The 21601-nt window shown below is 45.7% G+C and overlaps 2 protein-coding genes across 3 annotated transcripts in view; one reads left to right on the forward strand and one right to left on the reverse strand.

The window, feature by feature from the left end:
- The window catches only part of ANKRD53 (ankyrin repeat domain 53), an 11880-nt gene extending 9041 nt beyond the window's left edge, over positions 1–2839 (forward strand). Inside the window, exon 6 of one of the 2 annotated variants that reach the window (XM_042470749.1) lies at positions 1434–2838. In XM_042470749.1, the coding sequence (XP_042326683.1) occupies positions 1434–2207 (774 nt within the window). In that variant the 3' untranslated portion in view covers positions 2208–2838. Of the gene's footprint in view, positions 1–1433 lie in introns of both variants that reach the window. The other variant, XM_042470748.1, reaches the window with a different exon arrangement.
- A 1868-nt stretch (positions 2840–4707) lies between these two features.
- Positions 4708–17632, reverse strand: TEX261 (testis expressed 261). The gene is made up of 6 exons (XM_042469301.1): positions 17400–17632; positions 12912–12991; positions 11105–11258; positions 9386–9453; positions 7445–7547; positions 4708–6049 (listed from the first exon to the last, which is right to left on the reverse strand). Exons 1-6 carry the CDS (start codon positions 17467–17469, stop codon positions 5934–5936), a joined length of 591 nt encoding a protein of 196 aa, XP_042325235.1. The 5' UTR covers positions 17470–17632; the 3' UTR covers positions 4708–5933.
- Between the last annotated feature and the right edge of the window lie 3969 nt (positions 17633–21601).

Below are 21601 nucleotides of genomic sequence, written 5' to 3' on the forward strand. Positions count from 1 at the left end.
GCCCTCCCTCCGTAACTGTCATCCTTGGGCCTGTGAGGGAGAGAACAGGCTGGCCTGAAGAGACAGTGCCCTCCCTCCGTAACTGTCATCCTTGGGCCTGTGAGGGAGAGAACAGGCTAGCCTGAAGTCACAGCATTCTTGACTGTATATTATATTGTAACATGTTTAAAATGTATATTCCCTTTGAACTTGGAAACCGCTTTGATCTCTCAGGAAAAGCGGTATAGAAATAAATAAATAAATAAATAAACTTAATCCAAACAAGACATAGGTGCTCCTGGTCAGTCGGAAGGCAGATCAGGCAATAGGGATCCAGCCTTTTGTAGATGGGGTTACACTTCCCTTGAAGACGCAGGTTCATAGTTTGGGGGTACTGCTGGACTCAGCTATGAACCTTGAGGCCCAGGTCTCTGCAGCGACCAGGAGTGCTTTTGCACATTTAAAACTTGTGTGCCAACTGCACCCATTCCTTGAGAAGCTGGATTTGGCCGCAGTGGTACATGCCTTGGTTACATCCAGTTTGGACTACTGCAACATGCTGTGTTTGGGGCTGCCTTTGAAGAGTGTTCAGAAACTTGATCTGGTCCAAAGAGCTGCAGCCAGGCTGTTGTTAACTGGGGCAGGTTACAGAGACCACACAATTCCCTTGTTGAAAGAGCTCCACTGGCTGCCAGTTTGTTTCCTGTGACAATTCAAAGTGCTGGTTATGACCTTCAAAGCCCTATATGGCTCAGGTCCAGGCTATTTGGCAGACCGTATCTTCCTCTATGAGCCGGCCTGGGCTCTGAGATCCTCAGGGGAGGCCCTTCTCTCCGCCCCACACCCTTCACAAGCATAGCTGGTGGGGACACGAGAGAGGCCTTTTCTATGGATGTCCCTAGACTCGGGAACTCCCTGCCCAGGGAATAGACCCGAAGGCCTTGATGGCTAAGACCTTCCTCCTCAGACAGGCCTTTCAAATAGGGGTTTTAAAAGAACAGGCTGGGTGTTTTATTCTTTTGAATGTTTTTTTATGCACTTGTATCCTTTTAAATATATTTTACACTTTTATATGCAGTCTGTTTTTAATATTCTAATAATTTAATTCTGTTTTCATCTAACACTTTTCTGTGTTTTTAATTGTATTGTTCTTTTAATGTTGTGAGGAGCTCTGGGTCCCAATTCTGGGAAAAGAACAGGATATAATAATAATAATAATAATAATAATAATAATAATAATAATAATAATATCATGATGTAACTGTCACCCCTCTACTCTTTGGTAGATTGGTCTTACTAGACCTAAGATGATAAATTATTCATTCCTCAAGTCTGATAGGTAGGTACTGGCTTCTTTTCCAGAGAGCTAAGCAGAAAAAAGTCAATGTCTAGCAGATTCTGGTGATCAGACACTCAAATGCACTCCCTTCCCAGCTCCTCTGTTTCTGTTACAGATGGAGGTGGATTTCTGTAACATCGCAGCATTTGAAGAGTGGCTGGCCAACAAGCATTTGCCTCGTCCTTCCAGTCGCATTGCGACCTTTCTGGAAAAGAGGCATCCGTCCGTGACTCTCCAGAAGTTTTGCAAGGGAATGGCCAGCCCAATCATTTCGGTCACTGCATTGGTCCCAAGCAAAGCCCCCCACTTGCTACAGAAGGACCAGAGACAACGGCTGTGGAACCCCAGCACAAACCTCTCCTCCGAGCCAATCACGCGCATCTCCCGGTCCAGCACTGTCCGGTTGGGGGTCGACCCGGAGAAGATTGTGGATCCAGACTTCACCTCCTTCGTCTCCCTCTTCAAGAATGCCTCTGGAGAGATGGAGATCCAGATTGACGGCGTGGGCAAGTTCCCCTATGTGCCCAACCTGCCCTTTGAGGACATGGAGAAGAGCCTGTACCCGCAAAGCTGGCCCCCCCGTATGGAGGTCCCAAAGGATTTCCGTTCCACAAACATCTACAGCCTGAAGCACAAGCGCCTCCCAGGCCCTGAACATAAGTGGACTGACCAGATGGCCATGAGCTTACGGCAGACATTTGACCCTGCCTTTGTGGACAGGCTGAAGGCCCACTTCTCTACTTATGGAGACCCCAAAGTCCTCTCTCCAAGGCTGGATTCTGGCTGTGCCAGGGGTAAAAATACCTTCCCTTCTTCCTCTCCTTCCCCTTCCTCTTCCTCCTCCTCCTCCTCCTCTCTTTTGAGCAAAGTCAGCAGCCGTCAGGACTAACTCACTCTTTCCCGTGTTTCCAGGCTGTGTTCCAAATGACTTGAACTTATTTTGTCTTTCTTCATTTTAAAAAGACATGCCTGCCCCAAATGCATGGGCAGAGAAGAATGGCAGAGATCATCCATCAAGGAGCTTGAGGGGTATTAATTTGTTGGGCAGGCCATTTTCCACCACTCAGGCTGTGAGAACATAAAGAACCAGAAGGAGCATTAAACCTGCTGAGTATGGGGCCATTTATAAAATCTTGTGTCATCACTCAATGTCTGGCAAAGGTTCAAAGGTTTGAACACCCAACATGAGGCGTTCAGATAGTTCAGATATTCAGTTTTGCATGGAATATGGTGGTCTGCATATTCAGAATTTTGGAGAGGGAGAATTCTTGGAGCTATTGGAGATCACTTATGCAGTCAGTTGCACTGAAACAACCAGCCTGCAACTGGTTTTTGAGTTGTGATGTGTTTGGGTAGCCATGTCATTGCTCTGGAAAAGAGAACAGGATCTGCAACCCTCCCCTTGTTGCAAACACTCACCAAAAGAATGAGCCCACGGTTCTTGTTGGTGTGACCAGGTGAGAGCATCTCAGGATGAGCAACAAGGATCCCAAACACATTGCAGAAATAATCCAGTTTGAGGCCGCTTTAATTTCGCTGGCTCAGGGCTAGGGAATCCTAGGAGCTGTAGTTTATTGTGACACCAGAGCTCTCTGACAGAGAAGGCTAAATGTCTCACAAAGCTACCATTCCCAGGATTCCCTAACCCTGAGCCAGGGCAGTTAAAGCGGTCTCAAACCGGATTATTTCTAAAGTGTGTTTTGGACCGAGGATGGAAAGAGAGATAGAGAACAAAACATAAGGAAATGTTGAGAGGGTCAGGCATGTTCATGATATCACTCCAAATATCTTAAGGGTTATCACAGAAAGGAGGGGGCAGACCTCTTCTCTACCTTCCCCGAGGGTAAACCCAGGTCTAACCATGTGTGAGAGTGACTTGCCCAAGGTCAGCCAGTGGGCAAAGACCTCATCTGCAAGGGCAGAGGTTCACTGGAGGGCCTTATGGATGCCTATCATAGTGTTTCCAGCTACAGGAAAATAGCTGGATGCATCCCTGCTAATCCTCCTGCTCCCCAACAACATAGAAATGAGGGCTGATCTGCTTACAAGGTGGGTTTGGCAGAAGGCAACAGCAGGCATAGCTAAGGAAACCTAGCTACATGATAGATGCCTGCCTCCCAATGCAGGCCCCATTGTGTGCCAAGACCAACTTACTGTCCAAAGCAGACACTCACTCTGTTCCAGCATTGCAGAGATGCAATAGCTGCTGGGAGGTTAAGATGGGACCTTCTGGATGCAGAGAACCCATCCTATGAACAAGAGGAAATCCCAGCACACTTTCATGGAGATAAAGTGGAGGACAGGCTCCGATACGTCTCTGCCTAGCTGCACACACTACAAGAGGGGGATAATGTCTGAGCTGCTGGTGGGACAGAATTCATCATACATGTGAAAGGGATCTAGGAGTCCTAGTAGACCACAAGTTGAACATGAGTCAACAGTGTGATGCGGCAGCTAAAAAGGCCAATGCAATTCCAGGCTGCATCAATAGAAGTATAGTGTCTAGATCAAGGGAAGTAATAGTGCCACTCTATTTTGCTTTGGTCAGGCCCCACCTGGAATAAACCTGTGTCCAGTTCTCGGCACAATTTAAAAAGGATGTGGAGAAATGAACGTGCCCAAAGGAGGGGGACTAAAATGGTGAAGGGGCTGGAAACCATGTCCTATGAGGAACGACTTAAGGAGCTGGGGATGTTTAGCCTAGAGTAGGTTAAGAGGTGATATGATAGCCCAGTTTAAATATTTGAAGGGATGTCAGATTGAGGAGGGAGCAACCTTGTTTTCTGCTGCTGCAGAGACTAGGACCCAGAACAATGGATGCAAACTACAAGAAAAGAGATTCCAGCTCAACATTAGGAAGAACTTTCTGACAGTAAGAGTTGTTTGCAGTGGAACACTCTCCTTCCTCGGAGCTTAGTGGAGTTTCCTTCCTTGGAGGTCTTTAGACAGAGGCTGGATGGCCATCTGTCAGGGATGCTTTGTCTGTGATTTCCTGCTTGGCAGGGGATTGGACTGGAGGCCCTTGGGGTCTCTTCCAACTCTATGATTCTATGTTCTTAGCAACTCATCTACTTTGCATCCCAATGAAGGAAAGATTAAATAAAAGATCTTGAAGATTACAGATTTAGAAGATTACATGGTGGTCAGCTTGTCTTCCTAGACTTGAAGGAAAGTGGAAGACAACCACAACTCTCCCTTGTTGCAGCAAGGGCCTCTTTGGCTTTCTATCTTAGCCCCAATCCCATCTCAATGTAGCTGGTGTTTCTGCAGCACCCTCACAATTCTGCTCCTCCTGGCCTGGATTATGCCACAGGGCACCACACAGCAGCTCAGAACCCAGAGCTTTTTAAACAAGATGCCCAGGAGAGGCAAAGGAGTTGTTCACCTTCTTTGCTTTTAAGGCAAATTTCACCTAACACCTTTATTAACACAAGAGCTTGTGTGCTAAAACAGAAACCAAACTTCAATTAAAGAAAGAACAAAATGATATTGTGTCGCCAGCATCCTCAACAAGGTGTGTAGCTGTTCCAGAGGTTCGGAGTCTTCCAGCTGCTGAGTGGCACCTTTCGAAATCTGCTAACCTAAAGCGGGAAGATTTCTGGCCCGACCCAAGATGCCATGTGAACTGGATTCTGCGCCTTAACGAAACCCAAAAGCCCATTCCACTCCAATCCCCATCAGCAGCCTCTTCCATCATCTCTATTCAGGCAGCCGCATCGTCTTTCCCTCTTTATTCTCAGCCGGATTTTCACTCTGCATGGCAGGTTCCAAGTGAATAAAACCTTTGTAAGAGGATGATATGCTTTTAATCTTCTTTTCTGAGCAGGGTTTCCCAAAGTATTGAAGTCAAATACTGAAGGAGAGGCAGAGATCTAAGAAACCTGTGCAAATAATCACCTCTAGATTTCCCAATTTAAAAAAAAAGTCTGAAGAGCTTTTCAGACCCCAAAGATCCTCAAGTGGAGACTCCCAGTAAAAATGGAGGAAGAAAAGATTCCTGGTCCCCCCGGCCAGGATCCACTTACATAAAAGGCTAATCTCTGGAAATGTCACCCAAGATTGATGAAGGAACAACAAACGCTGCCCAGCTCTCCACCACAAAATACATACAAACACAGTGATGTATGTATTAAACAGTACAGTAAGTGCTTTTGGAAGTCTTGAGTCTCTCCCTTCCTTCTCCACAGATTTCAACCATGAAACAGTTGGGAAGGCTTCTCTGGTGGTAGGGTTTTGTATGCCTCGATTGCAAGCTTGTGCAACCCCTCTTCATTAAACCTCAAAGGCCTTCATTCCAGGGAGATCCATGAAGAAAGCACCTTTTCAGGGAAAAAAATGCTTTGGCTTTAAAAAGGAACAACCACAGCTCATCCCAGGGCTCCTTCCAGAAGGCAGAGAGAGACAAGACCCTACGTTCTAGAAGGCTTCTTGAACCACACAGCAAAACTATCCAAACAAACAGAGTGGTCCAAGCAGCAATTCTCCCAGCGTGTGGGCTGTCAATGCCTGTGGTTGCTGGCTCAGCAATTCACAATTCATTAACTTGGAGGACCAGTAACCCCACGTTCTGCTCAGCCAAACGCAAGTCACGGGGGATAGATGGGTGGAGGCAAGATCAATACATCTTTTGGCGGCTTGGCAAGATGGCTTCCTTGATGAAGGAGAAGATGACGAGGATGCCAGAGCGCTTCCCCCGCTTTCCTTTTGTGAAGTAGTTCGATACCACATCATCTGAGGAGACAAAGAGAAGAGGACAGAAGGTGATCAGACTGGTCTGGATGCAGCTTTATCTCTGCTTACCTCCTTACCTCTGCCCGTTTCTGAAGGCAAAGAGGGCTCAATGAGAACTGGTGGCTCCCCTGTGGCTCTGCGCCCTGGGATTCATAGACCAGAAGCCAATTATGGCTTTTTAGAGGCTGAGAGAGGGTGACTTGCCCAGGGACACCCAGTAGGTTTCTATGGCTAAGCAGGGATTCAAACCCTTGTCTCCCAATGCCCTAGTCCAGCACTCAAACCACTATGCCACACTGGCTCTCAATTGGGAGAGTATGAATTATTGGCTCCAATCTGCACAGCTGCTTTCCTTCCTCCTTTGCCCAATATACTGGAGCAAATCCTAGGCTAGATCCAGGCTTATACCATGCACAACTTGGATGGGAAACAGTAGGGGGGCTGGGGCCAATTTTTTGCCATTGAGACTATCTAAGGGCCACAAGGACTGCCAGATTCAATGTGAAACAATGCAGGGGACCTCAGGTTTGCAAAAGAGGCAATTCTTTCTCTTCTCCCTGGCCAGATAGAGCAGTAGAGGATAACTGGGAAGGGGCAGGGACCAATTTCCCCACCAGGCAAACATAATCCTACTTTCCCTGTTTCAAATCATTTCTGACTTACAGTGACCCTAAGACAATCTTATTATGGGTGTTTTTGTTATTGTTGCTTTTTGAAAGATTTCTTCAGAGGGGTTTTGCCTTCCTTCGAGGCAGAGAGACATACATGCCCAAGGTCTCTCCGTGGGGCCCAAACATTTATCTCTCAAAGTCCTAATCCAACACTCAAACCACTTCGCCACACTGGCTCTCTCTTTTGCTCTGCACTCCCTCTCAAAAGGGCAAACAGAAGTGACATCACATCTCTTCCTGTCATTATTTCTTGAGAGGGCCAAGAGACACAAACAGAAGTATTGGGGGATTGTGTGGAGGGAGGGATGTGTTTGCATATTTTCATGTATGTGAAACCTGCGTGGTTTTCAGGCAAAAATCACCCCAAAATCATGCTGGATGTGTGTTTTTTAATTGGAAGCATTGGTAATTTTTGGAGGAATTTTGGAGCATTGGTGATTTCTGGAGGATTGTAAGGGGCCTTGGGGGTCACAAAAATGGAATCCAGGGGCCACATGTGGGCCACCCAAGACACTGGATCAGCTGATGGACTGATCAACTGATCTGTCAGATTCAGGATGGCTTGAGGTCCATGAGGGATGGAGCCCACAAAAATAGCCCCAGAAGCTGTATGTGACCCCAGGGCTGCAATCCATCCTCCCTCAACAAACTTTGCTCCAAGTGCAGACTCTGGGGTCAAGTTCCCCTTTACTCTGGATACCAAGGACCGGCCTCCAAAACTCACCTCCAGGCTGCACTGTGGAAGGCAGAACGTTCTCCCCGGCCGACAAGGAAACAAAGAAGGCAAAGGGGATCAGCCACAGGCAGAAAGTGAAGTAAGCAAGAACCTGGGGAGGAAAGAGGGAAAGAGGGTCAAGGAAAACCACAAGTGACTCTGCCTTGCTCATGCAAAGGAAGCTGTCTCCCACATCTCTTGCTCCAAAAAGCCACTTCAAAGCCAAATCTCTTTCTGACGGAGTTGAAATCCTCTGGATCAGCTGTAAGTAATACTGGAAAATGGCTATGGATGAACAGCAGGAAGCTTAAGAGGATCTTCTCTCTGTTCCCCAAGACAAGTGGGAAGCTGCTTCAGGGGCCCCATAAGTTTGACCCCTTATGACAGGGCACACCAAGGCATTTGGGTCCGGCTCAGAGAGATCAGCAATCATTTCCAGTTCTGATTTACTTGATTTTGGGGACAATTTTTGCCTTGCCGCCTTCTGAAGCTGAGAGAGTGTGAGTTGCCAAAGGCACCCGGTGGGTTTCCATGGCTGAGTGGGAATTCAAACCCTAGTTTTGCAGAGTCCTAGTCCAAAGCTCAAACCACTACAACGTGTTTCTCTAGAGGGAGGTGTACTTTTTTCGTTTTTCCTACTATGTTTTAAGCTGTTGCTTTTTTATTTAGAGTTGCTTATTTAATGCTTTTTAAACAATTTTTGTAGGTTTTTAGGTGCAACTTCTTTTAATAGATTATAAGCCACCTTGGCTGCCATGCTAGGGGAAAGGCGGGATATACAACAGACAAACAAACACACAATATTCCAAGGCATTCAGGGGTATTTTCAGACAATGTTTCACCTTTTTTCACCTTTGAATGGGGGGTTTGGGGGTATCCTGAGAGACTTGGGGAGCCACATGATCACACAAACTACTGCCCTTTGCCTCCCCTGGCCAAAGGTGCTCAAGAATCCAGTTGCCCAGGTGGCCTCCGATAGAGGAACAGCTCCATCCTGGTCTTCTATGGCTTCACAGATTATGGCTGGTGCCTCCCAACATTTATCCAGGCTTGTGGTTGACCCAATCTCCCAACAGGGAGACCAAAAAGGTAGAAGATCTGGAAACCACCAAGCCCTATAAGGAACAACTTAGGGATCTGGGTATGTTTGGTCTGGAGAAGAGAAGGTTAAGAGGTGATATGAAAGCCCTGTTTAAATATTTGAAGGGAAATCATATTGAGGATGGAGCAAGCTTGCCTTCTGCTGCTCAAGAGAGTAGGACACAATGGAGCAATGGATGGAAGCTACAGGAAAAGAGATTCTACCTAAACATTGGGAAGAACTTCCTGATAGTAAGACATTGCTTCAGAAAGTGGTGGAGCCTCCTTCTTTGGAAGTTTTTAAACAGAGGCTGGATTGCCCTCAGTCAGGAGGGCTTTGATGGTGTCTTCCTGCATGGCAGGGGGTTGGACTGGATGGCCCTTGGGAGTCTCTTCCATGATTCTAGAAGTTGGTCCAGCCAGTAAGCAGACCCACCCTGAAGCCCCAGTCCTAAACCCACAGGGGTCAAACTGTGACGTTAGAGGCAGGACCTCTGACTGGGATCCCTTTATGCATGAGGGAATGTGGGGATGGAGAACTTTCCACCTGCTGAACTCTGGGCCCCTTTTAGATTGTAGGAAGCAGTGCTTAAGAGCAACAGCAGCAGGAAGAGATGGCTCCATTGTCTGGGTAGCCTTTGTGCTCAAACAAAGGTGGTTTTCTGTCAGACTCCCATGCCCTTGGGCTGATCTTTTTTTAAATAAAGAAACAAGCTTTTAAGAGGTCAGCAAAGTGCAGGCAAATACATCAAGTGTTCTGCCTTCAGCTCCTTGGGAGGAAGGGAAGGATATAGGTAACAAATAAAATGCATTCAGCTTTGCGCGGCCTCTTTTCCTCTGCCCCAGAAAATACAGAATGACATTTCTTACCTCTGAGAAAGGATAATACTCTTCTGCAAAATACTGGAACGCTAGGTAGTGATTCAGCACAACCAGCACTGCCAGAGAAAAAAGCAAAAGAATGGATGAGAAAGTGATGATGATGATGATGATGCTGATGATATTCATTTATATCCTGCCTTTCTCCCAAAAAGGCATCTAACAACATTTTATACAATACAGGTTGAAAACACTACAATAAAATATGCAATTAAACAATCATATATTAAAACAATTAAACATACTAAAATGCATTACAACAATAAAAATAAAACTATATACAGATCCTTAAAAACTTCAAAAGCAAGCAACCTCTCCAGCATTATCTACAGAGAGAGAGATGGAGTCTGTTCACAGCAGGGTCTCCAAGCTGAATTAATACCATTTGTGGCACTGAAGCAAAACTCAGGTTTCACAAAATCTCGGTTTTCACTTGAACAACAAGGCATCTTTCTACCTTGTAGTTGGGGTGACATAGCTAAATAACTGCCAGCAGCATGGCATGATTTCAGTCATGCTCCCCCGCAACTACCTCCCACTATTGCCAGCTCACCTTGTGCTCAAGCCTGTGCCCAGCACTACAAATTCGACAAAACATGGGTTGAAAACAAAGTAAGCTACTACCCTCACACCTGAAAAACACCAGCTTGGTCTCTTTCAAACTATTCCATTATAGCATCTGGACACCACTTTTAGAGCCATGACTACATTCTACAGAACACTGGGTTTGCAGTTCAGAGGCACCACTAGTGTCTGGCAGAGAATTCCAAACCATGAAATGACAAATCCAAGGATTGTGCAGGATGCAATAAAGGAGAGGTATCGAAGTGACAAAATTGCATGAGAGACCCTAGTTTTGGGGATGCAGTGGCGTTAATTCAATTGCACTTTCAATGGGTGTACTGGTTGAATAGAGGACCCTTCCCAAGGAAAATGCAACTTACACTGTGGCACAGGAGGCAGAAACAGAGGCAAGTGTAACGGCAGAATACACACAGATGTGCTCCTACATTTAGCCTGAGTTTCGGCAAGAGATGAGGATTTTTTTTGAAAAAAATATTGAATTTTAATTGGACATAAAATAAATAAACCCTCTTTCCATTGTGCGTTCTGCGTTGTCTCCTCTGTTCCATATTCGGTTAAACTATAATTAAATTTCTTACATTCTTATATTTTTATATACGTCTGTATCTTCATAATTATATGCCGATCTTATCATAGTTCACATTCTCAACTTTTCCACCCCCATAGTCTTGACACTTCTTTTCCTTTCTCTTCATATTGCTGGGTTGTCCTTCTATTTATATACATGGATAAACTATCCAGTAGAGCTAGGTCATTTAATTTGATTATCCATTCATCCATTGATGGTATTATGTTTGATTTCCAGTACTTTGCATATGCCATACGGGCAGCAGTTATGATATAAAGCAAGAGATGAGGATTTCTTTATCAACAGATTTAAGAATCCACAGTTTGAAAAAACACACACAAACACACAGATTCCCAAAATCAAACCTTGATTTTGCCATTTTATATAAGGGACACCATTTTTCTATGCTATTGTATTTAATGGGACTTGAGCATCCATGGATTTTGTTATCCATGGAGGGTTCTGGAACCAAATCCCAATGAATACCAAGGGCCCACTGTCTTTCCATGAAGGCAAGACTTCTGTTCGTACAAGAAAGTGTTTCAAAGGCAACTCACCGCAGGAGAGTATAAAGTTTGGAGAGGTCAGCATGATGAAAGGGAAGGTCTGCAGTAATCCAAAATAAACCAGGTTTGTAAAGAGGCCCACACCGACCATCAGGCCCGGGAAGTGCTCAAAGAGGTACAGACCGACCAGTACCGCCGTGGAGAACTAAGAGAGAGCACAGACAAGAGTCAATCCTCCCGGATCCATAGAATCATAGAGTTGGAAGAGACCAGCAAGGTCATCCAGTCTAACCTCTTCTGCCATGCAGGAACTCACAATCAAAGCACTCCCGGCAAATGGCCATCCAGCCTCTGTTTATAAACCTCCAAAGGAGGAGATTCAACCATCCTCTGAAGCAGCGTCTTCCACTGTCAAACAGTTCTTTACTGTCAGGAAGTTCCTCCTAAGATTTAGGTGGAATCTCTTTTCCTGTAGTTTGAATCCATTGCTCTGGGTCTTGCTCCATCCTCAATATGGCATCCCTTCAAATATATAAACAAGGCTATCTTATCACCTCCAGCCCTTCTCTTCTCCAGGCTAAACATACCCAACTCCCTAAGTCATCCCTCATAGGGAATGGCTTCCAGACTGTTCACCACTTTGGTTGCACTCCTCTGGACACACTCCATCCTTCTTGAATGTTGGTACCCAGAACTGGACACAATATTCCAGGGGAGGCCTGACCAAAGCAAAACACACTGGTACAGTATGCCTGCGCCATGCCTGCGCCTGCCTTATGTGGATTAGAAACTATGTGTAAGGCAAGCCGCAGCAGACAAAATGGCGCAGATGCCCCAGGTGCCCATGTAGCGCCACGCACAGGAACACATCACCATAGAAAGTAATTGGATTTACGCATACACGGTTTTTCCATACATGAGGAGGGGGTCCAGAATGGATCCTCGCAGATAGGAAGGGGCCACTGTACTATCACCTCCCTTGATGCAACCAGGAATCACATTGGCTTTCTTGGCATCAAGACCAGAAAAGATTCTAGAGGAGCTAATTAAATAGAGAGTCCATAAGCATTTAGAAACGAATGCCATAATCACAAAAAGCCAACATGGGTTTCAGAGAAACAAGTCATGTGCCAGACTAATCTGATCTCTTTTTCTGATAAACATTACCAGTTTGGTAGATGAAGGGGATTCAGTAGACATGGCACATCTGGATTCCAGGAGGGCCTTTGACAAGGTCCCCTATGATATTCTTGCAAACAAGCTAGTAAAATGTGTGTTAGACAATGCTACTGTTAGGTGGATTAGTAACTGGTTGACCGACCGAACCCAAAGGGTGCTCAGCAATGGCTCCTCTTCATCCTGGACAGAAGTGACCAGTGGAGTGTCCAGTGGGGTTCTGTCCTTATCTGTTCAACATCTTTATCAATGACTTGAATGAAGAAATAGGGGGCATGCTTATCAAATTTGCAGATGACACCAAATGAGAAGGAGTAGCTAATATTACAGAGGAGAAGATCAAAATTCAAAATGACCTTAATACAGAAGTTCTCAACCTGTGGGTCGCGACCCCTTTGGGGGTCGAACAACCCTTTCACAGGGGTTGCCTAAGACCATCGGAACCGAGATGAAAATAATGTCATGGTTGGGGGTCACCACAACATGAGGAACTGTATTAGAGCGTCACAGCATTAGGAAGGTTGAGAACCACGACTTAATAGATAAGAAAGCTGGAACAAAACTAACAAAATGACATCTAAGAACTAGATTGGTGCTACTTAAAGTGGTTGCCCCTGAATAAATGCAGTCTGTATGTTAAAGAAAGGGAGGGAAATGGGGTTTGGCTGGGAGACTATCTTACCCAAATCATGTACTTGATGATTCTGCTGGTGGCTACGGTGTATTCTTCTATCAGCTCTGCCATGTAGTATAAGCCAGCCGCTGGAACAGGGAAAAAGAAAAATCTCATTGGAAATAGACACCGGGGGTGGAAAATTGTCCAATGGCATATTTGTCAATTAAAACATTTCCACGCTATGAATATAGGTTGATTACCCCTCATCCGAAATCCAAAACACTCCAAAACACTCCAAAATTGTCCACACTGAGACAGTGGTAGCTTTGCTTCCTGATGGTTCAGGGTACACAAACATGGTTTCACGCACAAAATTATTGAATAATATTGTGTATGAAATGACCTTTGGGCTCTCTGCAGAAGGTCTCTATGACACATCAAGGAATTTCAATCGCCACGTTATTATGCGGATTTATATAGTAAGCAATCTGCATAGTGGGATAAATACGATAAATAAATAAATAAATAAATAAAGTGTGCGAAATTATAAAAAAAACTTGTTGGACTCGCGTCCAACCTTTAGTGAAATAAAATGCTCAAATAATATTACTGAATCATTTCTCTGACAACTACTTGTTGTGTGCCTTCAAATTGTTTCCAATTCATGGCAATCCTAAGATGAATCTATTGTGTGGTTTTCTGGGGCTGAGTGTGCGACTCATCCAAGATCACCCAGGGCTAATCTGCACTAAACAAGTAGCACACTCTGACACCACTTTAACTTCCACACCACAATACTATGAAATGCTGGGATTTGTAGTTCTGTGAGATATTTAGCCTTCTCTGTCAGAGTGTTCTGGCTCCACAACAAACTATAGGACTCCACAGCACTGAGCCATGGCAGCTAAAGTGGTGTCAAACTGAATTTATTCTAGAGTGGAGATGCATCCTGGGACATGAAAACCCAGCGAAGATGCATCTGCACTGCAGAAATAATGCAGTCTGACACTGCTTTATCAGTCATGGATTTAGCCCTAAATCCCCAAACTCCACAGCAGTAGCCATGACCGATAAAACAGTGTTAAACTGCATCATTTCTGCAGCTGCAGATGGGTTTTCACGGCCGTGAAGGGGATCAAACCCTGGCCTCCAGATTTGTCCTCCAACACTGAAACCACTATGCCACACCGTCTGTCTTTGTCAACTTGAAATAATTTGTGCGGAAAGTGAATGAGTGAAGCTGAAAGGGGTACGATTATACCGCATCAAAAGAAAGTTAAACTACTTCTTTCAGGTGTAACATTTTTTGTTGTTGTTAAATATAAGGGAGGCCGATGCTATCAGTTTACAACAAGCCCAACATCGCAATTAAATCGTTTCCACATAAAGTCCTGAAAGTGTTTGTGGTATTTTAACCAAATGTGCAAAATCAAATAACATTATTTAGCCCTGCAGTTCTACTTCTTTTTCTGGAAAACCTGCATCACTGATACAAACAGAATCAGAATTAGACCAACAAGCTATTTGTTTGTTTGTTTGTTTGTTTATTGGCCACACAGAAAAGAAAGAATCAAAAGAGCAAAACAACGCTAATCCATGCCAAGGCTTTGTGGCATCAGTGGCTTCCGGTTCTCCACCCGCTCTTACAGCATCATGCTCTTATAGCATTATAGCATCATGTCCAGAGGCTTGGTGGATGACCTACGCAGGGAACTGGACAGAGGGAGTGTGTCCCTGTTGGTTCTTCTGGACCTTACAGCAGCTTTTGATACCATCGATCATGGTATCCTTCTAGACCGCCTCTCTGGGATGGGGCTTGGAGGTACTGTTCTACAGTGGTTCCGTTCCTTCCTGGAGGGGCGAACTCAGAAGGTGGTACTGGGGGACTCCTGTTCGACCCCCTGGCCATTGACCTGTGGGGTCCCTCAAGGTTCTGTGTTGTCCCCTATGCTGTTTAACATATACATGAAACCGCTGGGAGAGGTTGTCCGGAGTTTTGGAGTGCGATGTCATCAATATGCAGATGACACTCAACTCTACTACTCCTTCCCACCTCACTCCAAGGAGGCAGTCCTGGTTCTAAACCAGTGCCTGTCTTCAGTAATGGACTGGATGAGGGCAAACAAGTTGAAACTTAATCCAGACAAGACAGAGGTGCTCCTGGTCAGTCGGAAGGCAGATCAGGGAATAGGGATCCAGCCTGTGTTAGATGGAATCACACTCCCCCTGAAAACACAGGTTCGCAGTTTAGGGGTAATCTTGGACTCAGCTTTAAACTTGGAGGCCCAGGTCTCTGCTGTGACCAGGAGTGCTTTCGCACATTTAAAACTTGTGCGCCAACTGCGCCCGTTCCTTGAGAAGCCAGATCTGGCCACGGTGCTACATGCCTTGGTTACATCCCGTTTGGACTACTGTAATGGGCTCTACATAGGACTGCCTTTGAAAAGTGTTTGGAAAATTCAACTGGTTCAAAGAGCTGCTGCCAGGCTGTTAACAGGCGCCGATTACAGAGCCCATACAACTCCCCTGTTGAAACAGCTTCATTGGCTGCCAGTTCGTTCCCGGGCACAATTCAAGATACTGGTTATATCCTACAAAGCCCTACATGGCTCAGGTCCACATTATTTGGCAGACCGTTTCTCCTGGTATGAACCTGCTCGGACTCTGAGATCCTCTGGAGAAGCCCTTCTCACCATCCCAACACCTTCACAAACACGTTTGGTGGGGACACGAGAGAGGGCCTTCTCAGTGGCTGCCCCTAGACTCTGGAAGTCCCTGCCCAGGGAGATAAGAACGGCTCCCTCCTTGATGGCTTTCTGAGGGCAGGTGAAGACCTATCTGTTCAAACAGGCATTTAAGGAATCACTATAAGAACAGACAGGAATGTTGGACTAGTTTAATCATTCTGTTTAATGCATGTCATTTATCTATTTATTTTTAAAATGTTTTAATTGTACTTCTGTTTGTTTGTTTGTTTTTTAATTGCTGTAAAGCTGCTCTGAGTCCCAGTCCTGGGAAAAGAGCGGGATATAAATAAATAAATAAATAAATATTTAGTGTGCAACTGTTTGCAAACCTAAAACACTCTGCCTCCAAGCTTTCCGACACAATCAGTTTGCAGCAGCTGTTCTTGCTATTAAAAATCAAATCAGGATCCCCTCCCAGAAGAAGTGCTTTTACATCACTAAACCTAGCAGCCAAAATATCTTTATTGTAACACTGTTTGTTTGATTTTTCAGTTGCCACACAGCAAGAAGTGCAACCTAGATTTTGCTGCCGCATCACACTGTTGACTCATGTTCAACTTGTGCTCTATTTGGACTCCCAGATCCCTTTCACATAAGTATAAATCTCCTTAAGCCAGGTGTCCCCCATAATCCTATATCTGTGCATTTTATTTTTCCGCCCTAAGTGCAATACCTTACATTTCTCCGTGTTGAATTTCATTTTGTTAGCTTTGGCCCAGTTTTCAAGTCTATTCAGGTCATTTTGAATCTTGATCCTGTCCTCTGGAGTATTAGCTATTCCTCCTAATTTGGTGTCATCTGCAAATTTGATAAGTATGCTCCCAATTCTGTCATCCAGGTCATTGATAAAGATGTTGAATAACACTGGGCCCAGGACAGAGCCCCACTGGACACCCCTCTGGTCACTTCTCTCCAGGATGAAGAAGAGGAGCCATGGCTGAGGACCCTTTGGGGTCGTCTGGTCAACCAATGACTAATCCATGTAGCAGCTGCCTTGTCTATCTTGCGATGTGGTCTCTAGTGCCTCTTCCTTCCCTGAATCCCACTGGAACCTCTGGGATTTCTCTCTCCATTTATGGTTGGCGTCTATGTTGCAGAACGTTAAGCATAGTTTTGGTTGCATAGGAAATTAATGCTGTGGCCCTATAATGACCACCGTCTTTTGTGTCTCCTTTTTTTATGATGGGAATGTTTTTGAATGCTTTCACCTCTGTAATTTTTAAAAATGCTTTTAGCTATGCTGTGCTCTCCAACCCAAACCCTCCACTAAAAAGCCCCATAGCCTTGTATTTTGTTTTATATCCTAAAAAAGTATTTATATATGTATTCATTTATTCAGTTTGTATCCCAAAATGGCTTTCAAAGTGGCTTATAGTGGGGAAAAGGAGACCTGAGGCAACAAAGATAGACTTCTATTGCCTAAGGAGGCTCTATATAGGCAAGAACCGCACAAGCCACGCCCCCTCACAAGCCACGCCCCCTTCCTAGGAGGCGAGGGAAAAGGATTGAGGAGGAAAGTGCCACTGTTTGGGAGGAGAAGGGGGGATGAAAAGACAGGAGCGTCCCCATTGGTCGGTTGAGAAGTCCCCGAACGAAGAGGCGGGGCATACCATTGCGAGTACTGAGGTGAGAATGCGGCTGTTTGGCCAGAGGGCCATCCCCCCCGCCGGCCGAGAGAGAATGGTCTCGTCCACCCAGCCAGGCCGGCTTTGCTTTGCTGGCTGGGTGGACGAGACCATTCTCTCCCAGCCGACGGGGGGGGATGGCCCTCAGGCCTTTAAGCCTCCCGCTCGCCTGAGCGACTCACCGATGCCGAGGGTGACGAAGGCGGCCTGGATGAAGAGCGCGAGCCAGCTCAGCGCGTACATGAACCACATCCTCGTCCCTTGGCCTCCTCAACCCGGCGGCTCGGGTAAAGGGTGGGTGGCTCCGCCCACCGCCACTTCCGGCCAAAAGAGGAAGTGGTTGGGGATTGGCCATAGAGTTGACAAAGGGAGGAGAGGCCGCGGCGGTAGCGGCCACTAGCGGCCGGGAGGAAGAAGCGCCTCTTATAGCCAAGCCTTCCCCGGCGGCGCCACTGAGAGGGAACCTCCGCGCATGCGCCCCAGTGTAACGAATTACAAGTAACGCCCCCGCTCTTTTTGTAACGGGGTTTGGAAACAAGCCGGATTTGAAGGGCGGTGTGCTTTTGGGCACATATTCAGGTTTGCTTTATTGGGTGCCTTTAGTTACATTTTAAAATATGCTTGCATTTTAGATTACATTTTTAAACATTCTTGCATTTTAAGGCTGGGTGGCCATCTTTCGGGAAGCAGAGCCGAATGGGTTGGACTGGGAGGCCCTGGGTCTCTTCCAACTCCCTGGCTCTTGCTGTTGGTATTGGTTCCTGTCCTGGGCCCAGTTTCCTATTCAACATCTTTATCAATGACCTGGATGACAGAATTGGAAGCATACTTATCAAATTTGCAGATGACACCAAATTAGGGGGAATAGCTAATACTCCAGAGGACAGGATCAAGATTCAAAATGACCTGAATAGACTAGAAAGCTGGGCCAAAGCTAACAAAATGAAATTCAACACGGAGAAATGTAAGGTATTGCACTTAGGGCGAAAAATGAAATGCACAGATATAGGATGATGGGGGACACCTGGCTTAAGGAGATTTATATGTGGGGATCTGGGAATCCAAGTAGACCACAAGTTGAACATGAGTCAACAGTGCGATGTGGCAGCTAACAAGGCCAATGTGATTCTAGGCTGAACCAATAGAAGTATACTGTCTAGATCAAGGGGAGGAATAGTGCCACTGTATTCTGCTGTGGTCAGACCCCACCTGGAATATTGTGTCCAGTTCTGGGCACCACAATTCAAAAAGGACATTGAGAAACTGGAGCCATGTGTCCAAAGGAGGGCAACCAAAATAGTGAAGGGTTTGGAAACCATGAAGCCCTATGAGGAAAGACTTAGGGAATTGCTGGGGATGTTCAGCATGGAGAAGAGGATGTTAAGAGGTGATAGGAGAGCCCTGTTTAAATGTTTGAAGGAATGTCATATTGAGGAGGGAGCAAGCTTGTTTTCTGATGCTCCAGAGAATAGGATACAATGGAGCAATAGATGCAAGCTGCAGGAAAAGAGATTCCACTTAAACATTAGGAGGAACTTCCTGAGAGTAAGGGCTGTTCGACAGTGGAACACACTCCTTCCTCAGAGATTTTGGTGGAGTCTCCTTCTTTGGAGGTCTTTAAACAGAGGCTGGATGGCTATCTGTCAGGGATGCTTTGATTCAGAGTCCCTGCATGGCAGAATGGGGTTAGACTGGATGGCCTTTGAGGTCTCTTCCAACTCTATGATTGTTGTTGTTATCTGCCCTCAAGTCAAGCTTGGCTCATGGCAGCCCTGTGGACAAAACACCCCCAAGAACCCCTGTCCTCTACTCAGTCCCTGCAATCCCATGCCCATGTTCCCCCTGACTGAGTCCATGCATCTGGCATGCGGTGTCCCCCTCCTTCTTCTCCCCTCTGCCTTTCCTAGCATCATTGTCATTTCCAGTGATCAGTCTCTTCTCATGATGTGGCCAAAGTACATCAGCCTCAGTTTAGGCATCATGGCTTCTAGGGAGATCTCTGGCTTCAAGACCCATCTCTTTGTCTTAGTTAGCTGCCCATGGGGCCCTAAGCACTCTTCTCCAGACCCACATTTCAAGTGCGTTGATTTCCTTCTGTCTGCTTCCTTTACTGTCCAGCTCTCGTATCCATACCTGGGGATGATGAGGAAAGTTGCATGAGTCTAACTTTTGTGCTCAGTTGTGCATCTATACTCTTCAGTAGTTTTTCTAGTCCTTTCATAGCCGGCAAACCCATTCCTAGTCTTCCTGTCTCTTGACTGAAGTCACCACTCCGATCCATGTTTGATCCAAGGGGATTCTTTAACTGTTTTGACTTCCTCCTTGTCTAGCTTGAATTTATGTCCTTCTTCTGTGGCCATAATTTTTATCTTATTTATCTTCAGCATTAATCCTTCCTTTCCACTTTCCTCTTTAACCTTCCTTAGTAGCCTTTCCGAGTCTACGATGTGGCGCACGTGGCGCAGCTGCTTTGTTCAACAAGATGTCTCGGATCCTCTGTGTCCGTCTTCCAAATCCTGGGTCCCTGGAAGACTCCGAAGCCCAGCGGATGACCTTACGCAGAGTTTCTCAAATGTCACCCGTGGAGGCAGCCCCCGCTTGGGGACAGCAAACGTTCCTTCGCATTCGGCGAGTCGGGTCTTCCTGGCCGAATCATGACAATTGTAGCATTTCCCTCCAGGAAAGAGGAGCTGGAGAAAATAGAGCGAGAGCCCTGGAAAATGCCATTTAGAAAAGGTAAAGGAGCATGAAATGCATTTAATTAAGAGGCGGCTGGGCAGTGAAACTGTCAGAGATGTCTGAGTGGATCTGTTTCTCCCGAAAGATACGCGGGAGAGGATCAAGCAGGCTCTGCAGCCTTGCATTAGCGACAGACCAAAGGTTAACAGCTGCTTCCGCTTATCGCCGTGTCTACCTCGCAGGGCGGGTCCTTTGCCGTACTACGTAGCAACGCCACTAGCTAGAGACTTGGCTCTTCAGATGTTTGCTCCGATTTCACAATGAGCAAAGCACAGTCTGTCACTTCTTCCTTCTGGGGAGACAAGCACAGAATAGGCAAATGAAATTCTTTGGTTTACTCCAGTGATTCCCAAACTTTGGTCCTCCAGGTGTTTTTGGACTTCAATTACCTGAAGTCCCATCCAACTTGGCCAACAGCATGGAGCTCTGGGAGCTGAAGTCCAAAACATCTAGAGGACCAAAAGTTTGGGAACCACTGTTTTAGTCCAAGTGAAGATGGGCAAGAAGATGATCAGATCAATCCTGTTCTTTTCAGTGCGGCTGGGGCAGAAGAACTTCCATCATCATCATCATTGTTATCCCACTTTCCCCCCAAAATTGGGACTCAGAGCTACTTACAATTTAAAAGAACAATTGAATTAAAATCATACAGATGCAAACATCTAGATGGTCCTGACACCAGCACCACAAGAATTTTTGGCAAGAGCAAATGCATCTGAGGAAGTAGACTTAAGTCTACAAAAGCTCATGCTGCCAATTTCTTTCAATTACTCTCAAAGATGCCACACGATCTCTCTACATACTGATTCTATAGACTAACACGGCTATGTCTTTGAATTCTACCATTGCAGGAGCATAGTTCAACATCCCAAATCCATAAAACAGTGATACCTATAACCGGCCAACCCAAATGCACATTGTACGTGTTTCAAGCTTTTGAAGCTCAATAAGCTGCTTCTTCATCAGCCAAGGGTGTTTAAGAATCGTACAGGAGAATATATATATATATATATATATATGCCAGTCGTAATCGCAGGCTTGCATTTTTTCAAGTTGTTGGTGTTGTTCTTTGGAGGCCTATCAATACAAGCAGGCCTTTCCACCTTCTGGCCATGTGTCACTGGGAACAAAGCCTTCCAAGCCCAGGAGATAATAACCAAGGGGTGCCCAGACATCCCCATCCTTTGTGAGATCACAGCCCCTTTTGTTAGGCAGAGATCATTGGATCTTTCTAGAGAAATCTCCATGATTTTGTATTAGGAACAAATGCTGCATTGATAAAACATGACAAGTGTGGTCCCAATTTTTATTTTTATTCCTTTGTTAGAGGCAGAAACCCTCAAATAAAGTCCCACTCCATTAGGATTCCCTATAGCAACTAAATGTGGTAGCTTCACATCCAAGAGACACATTCAAGGGATAGCTGTGTTGGCCATATAGACCTTACAAAGGATGGAGGCATCTGGGACCTCAGAAGTACCTGCAGTAATCTGAAGTCCAGGTTAGAGCAAAAGCATCAAAACCTGTCCCACAAAATAGGTTTAGCATCTAAGGCTACCTCTTCGATGTAGAAATACAAAACTACAAGTCCTAGAATTCTGTGGAACCAAACTGTGGCAGTTAAAGTGCTGTCAAACTGCATTAT

Source organism: Sceloporus undulatus, chromosome 5, assembly GCF_019175285.1.
Source record: "Sceloporus undulatus isolate JIND9_A2432 ecotype Alabama chromosome 5, SceUnd_v1.1, whole genome shotgun sequence".
NCBI classification, from domain to species: Eukaryota; Metazoa; Chordata; class Lepidosauria; order Squamata; family Phrynosomatidae; genus Sceloporus; species Sceloporus undulatus.

What these genes read in the sequence shown, in the direction of transcription:
- TEX261 (XM_042469301.1), bottom strand. Translation starts at nt 17,469, where the DNA reads ATGTGGTTCATGTACGCGCTGAGCTGGCTCGCGCTCTTCATCCAGGCC. An exon ending in AAACTTTATACTCTCCTGCG is followed by an intron (nt 9,454 to 11,104) that starts GTGAGTTGCCTT and finishes TTTCTCTGGCAG; the next exon opens with TGCTGGTTGTGCTGAATCAC. An exon ending in TTCCACAGTGCAGCCTGGAG is followed by an intron (nt 6,050 to 7,444) that starts GTGAGTTTTGGA and finishes TTGTCTCCTCAG; the next exon opens with ATGATGTGGTATCGAACTAC.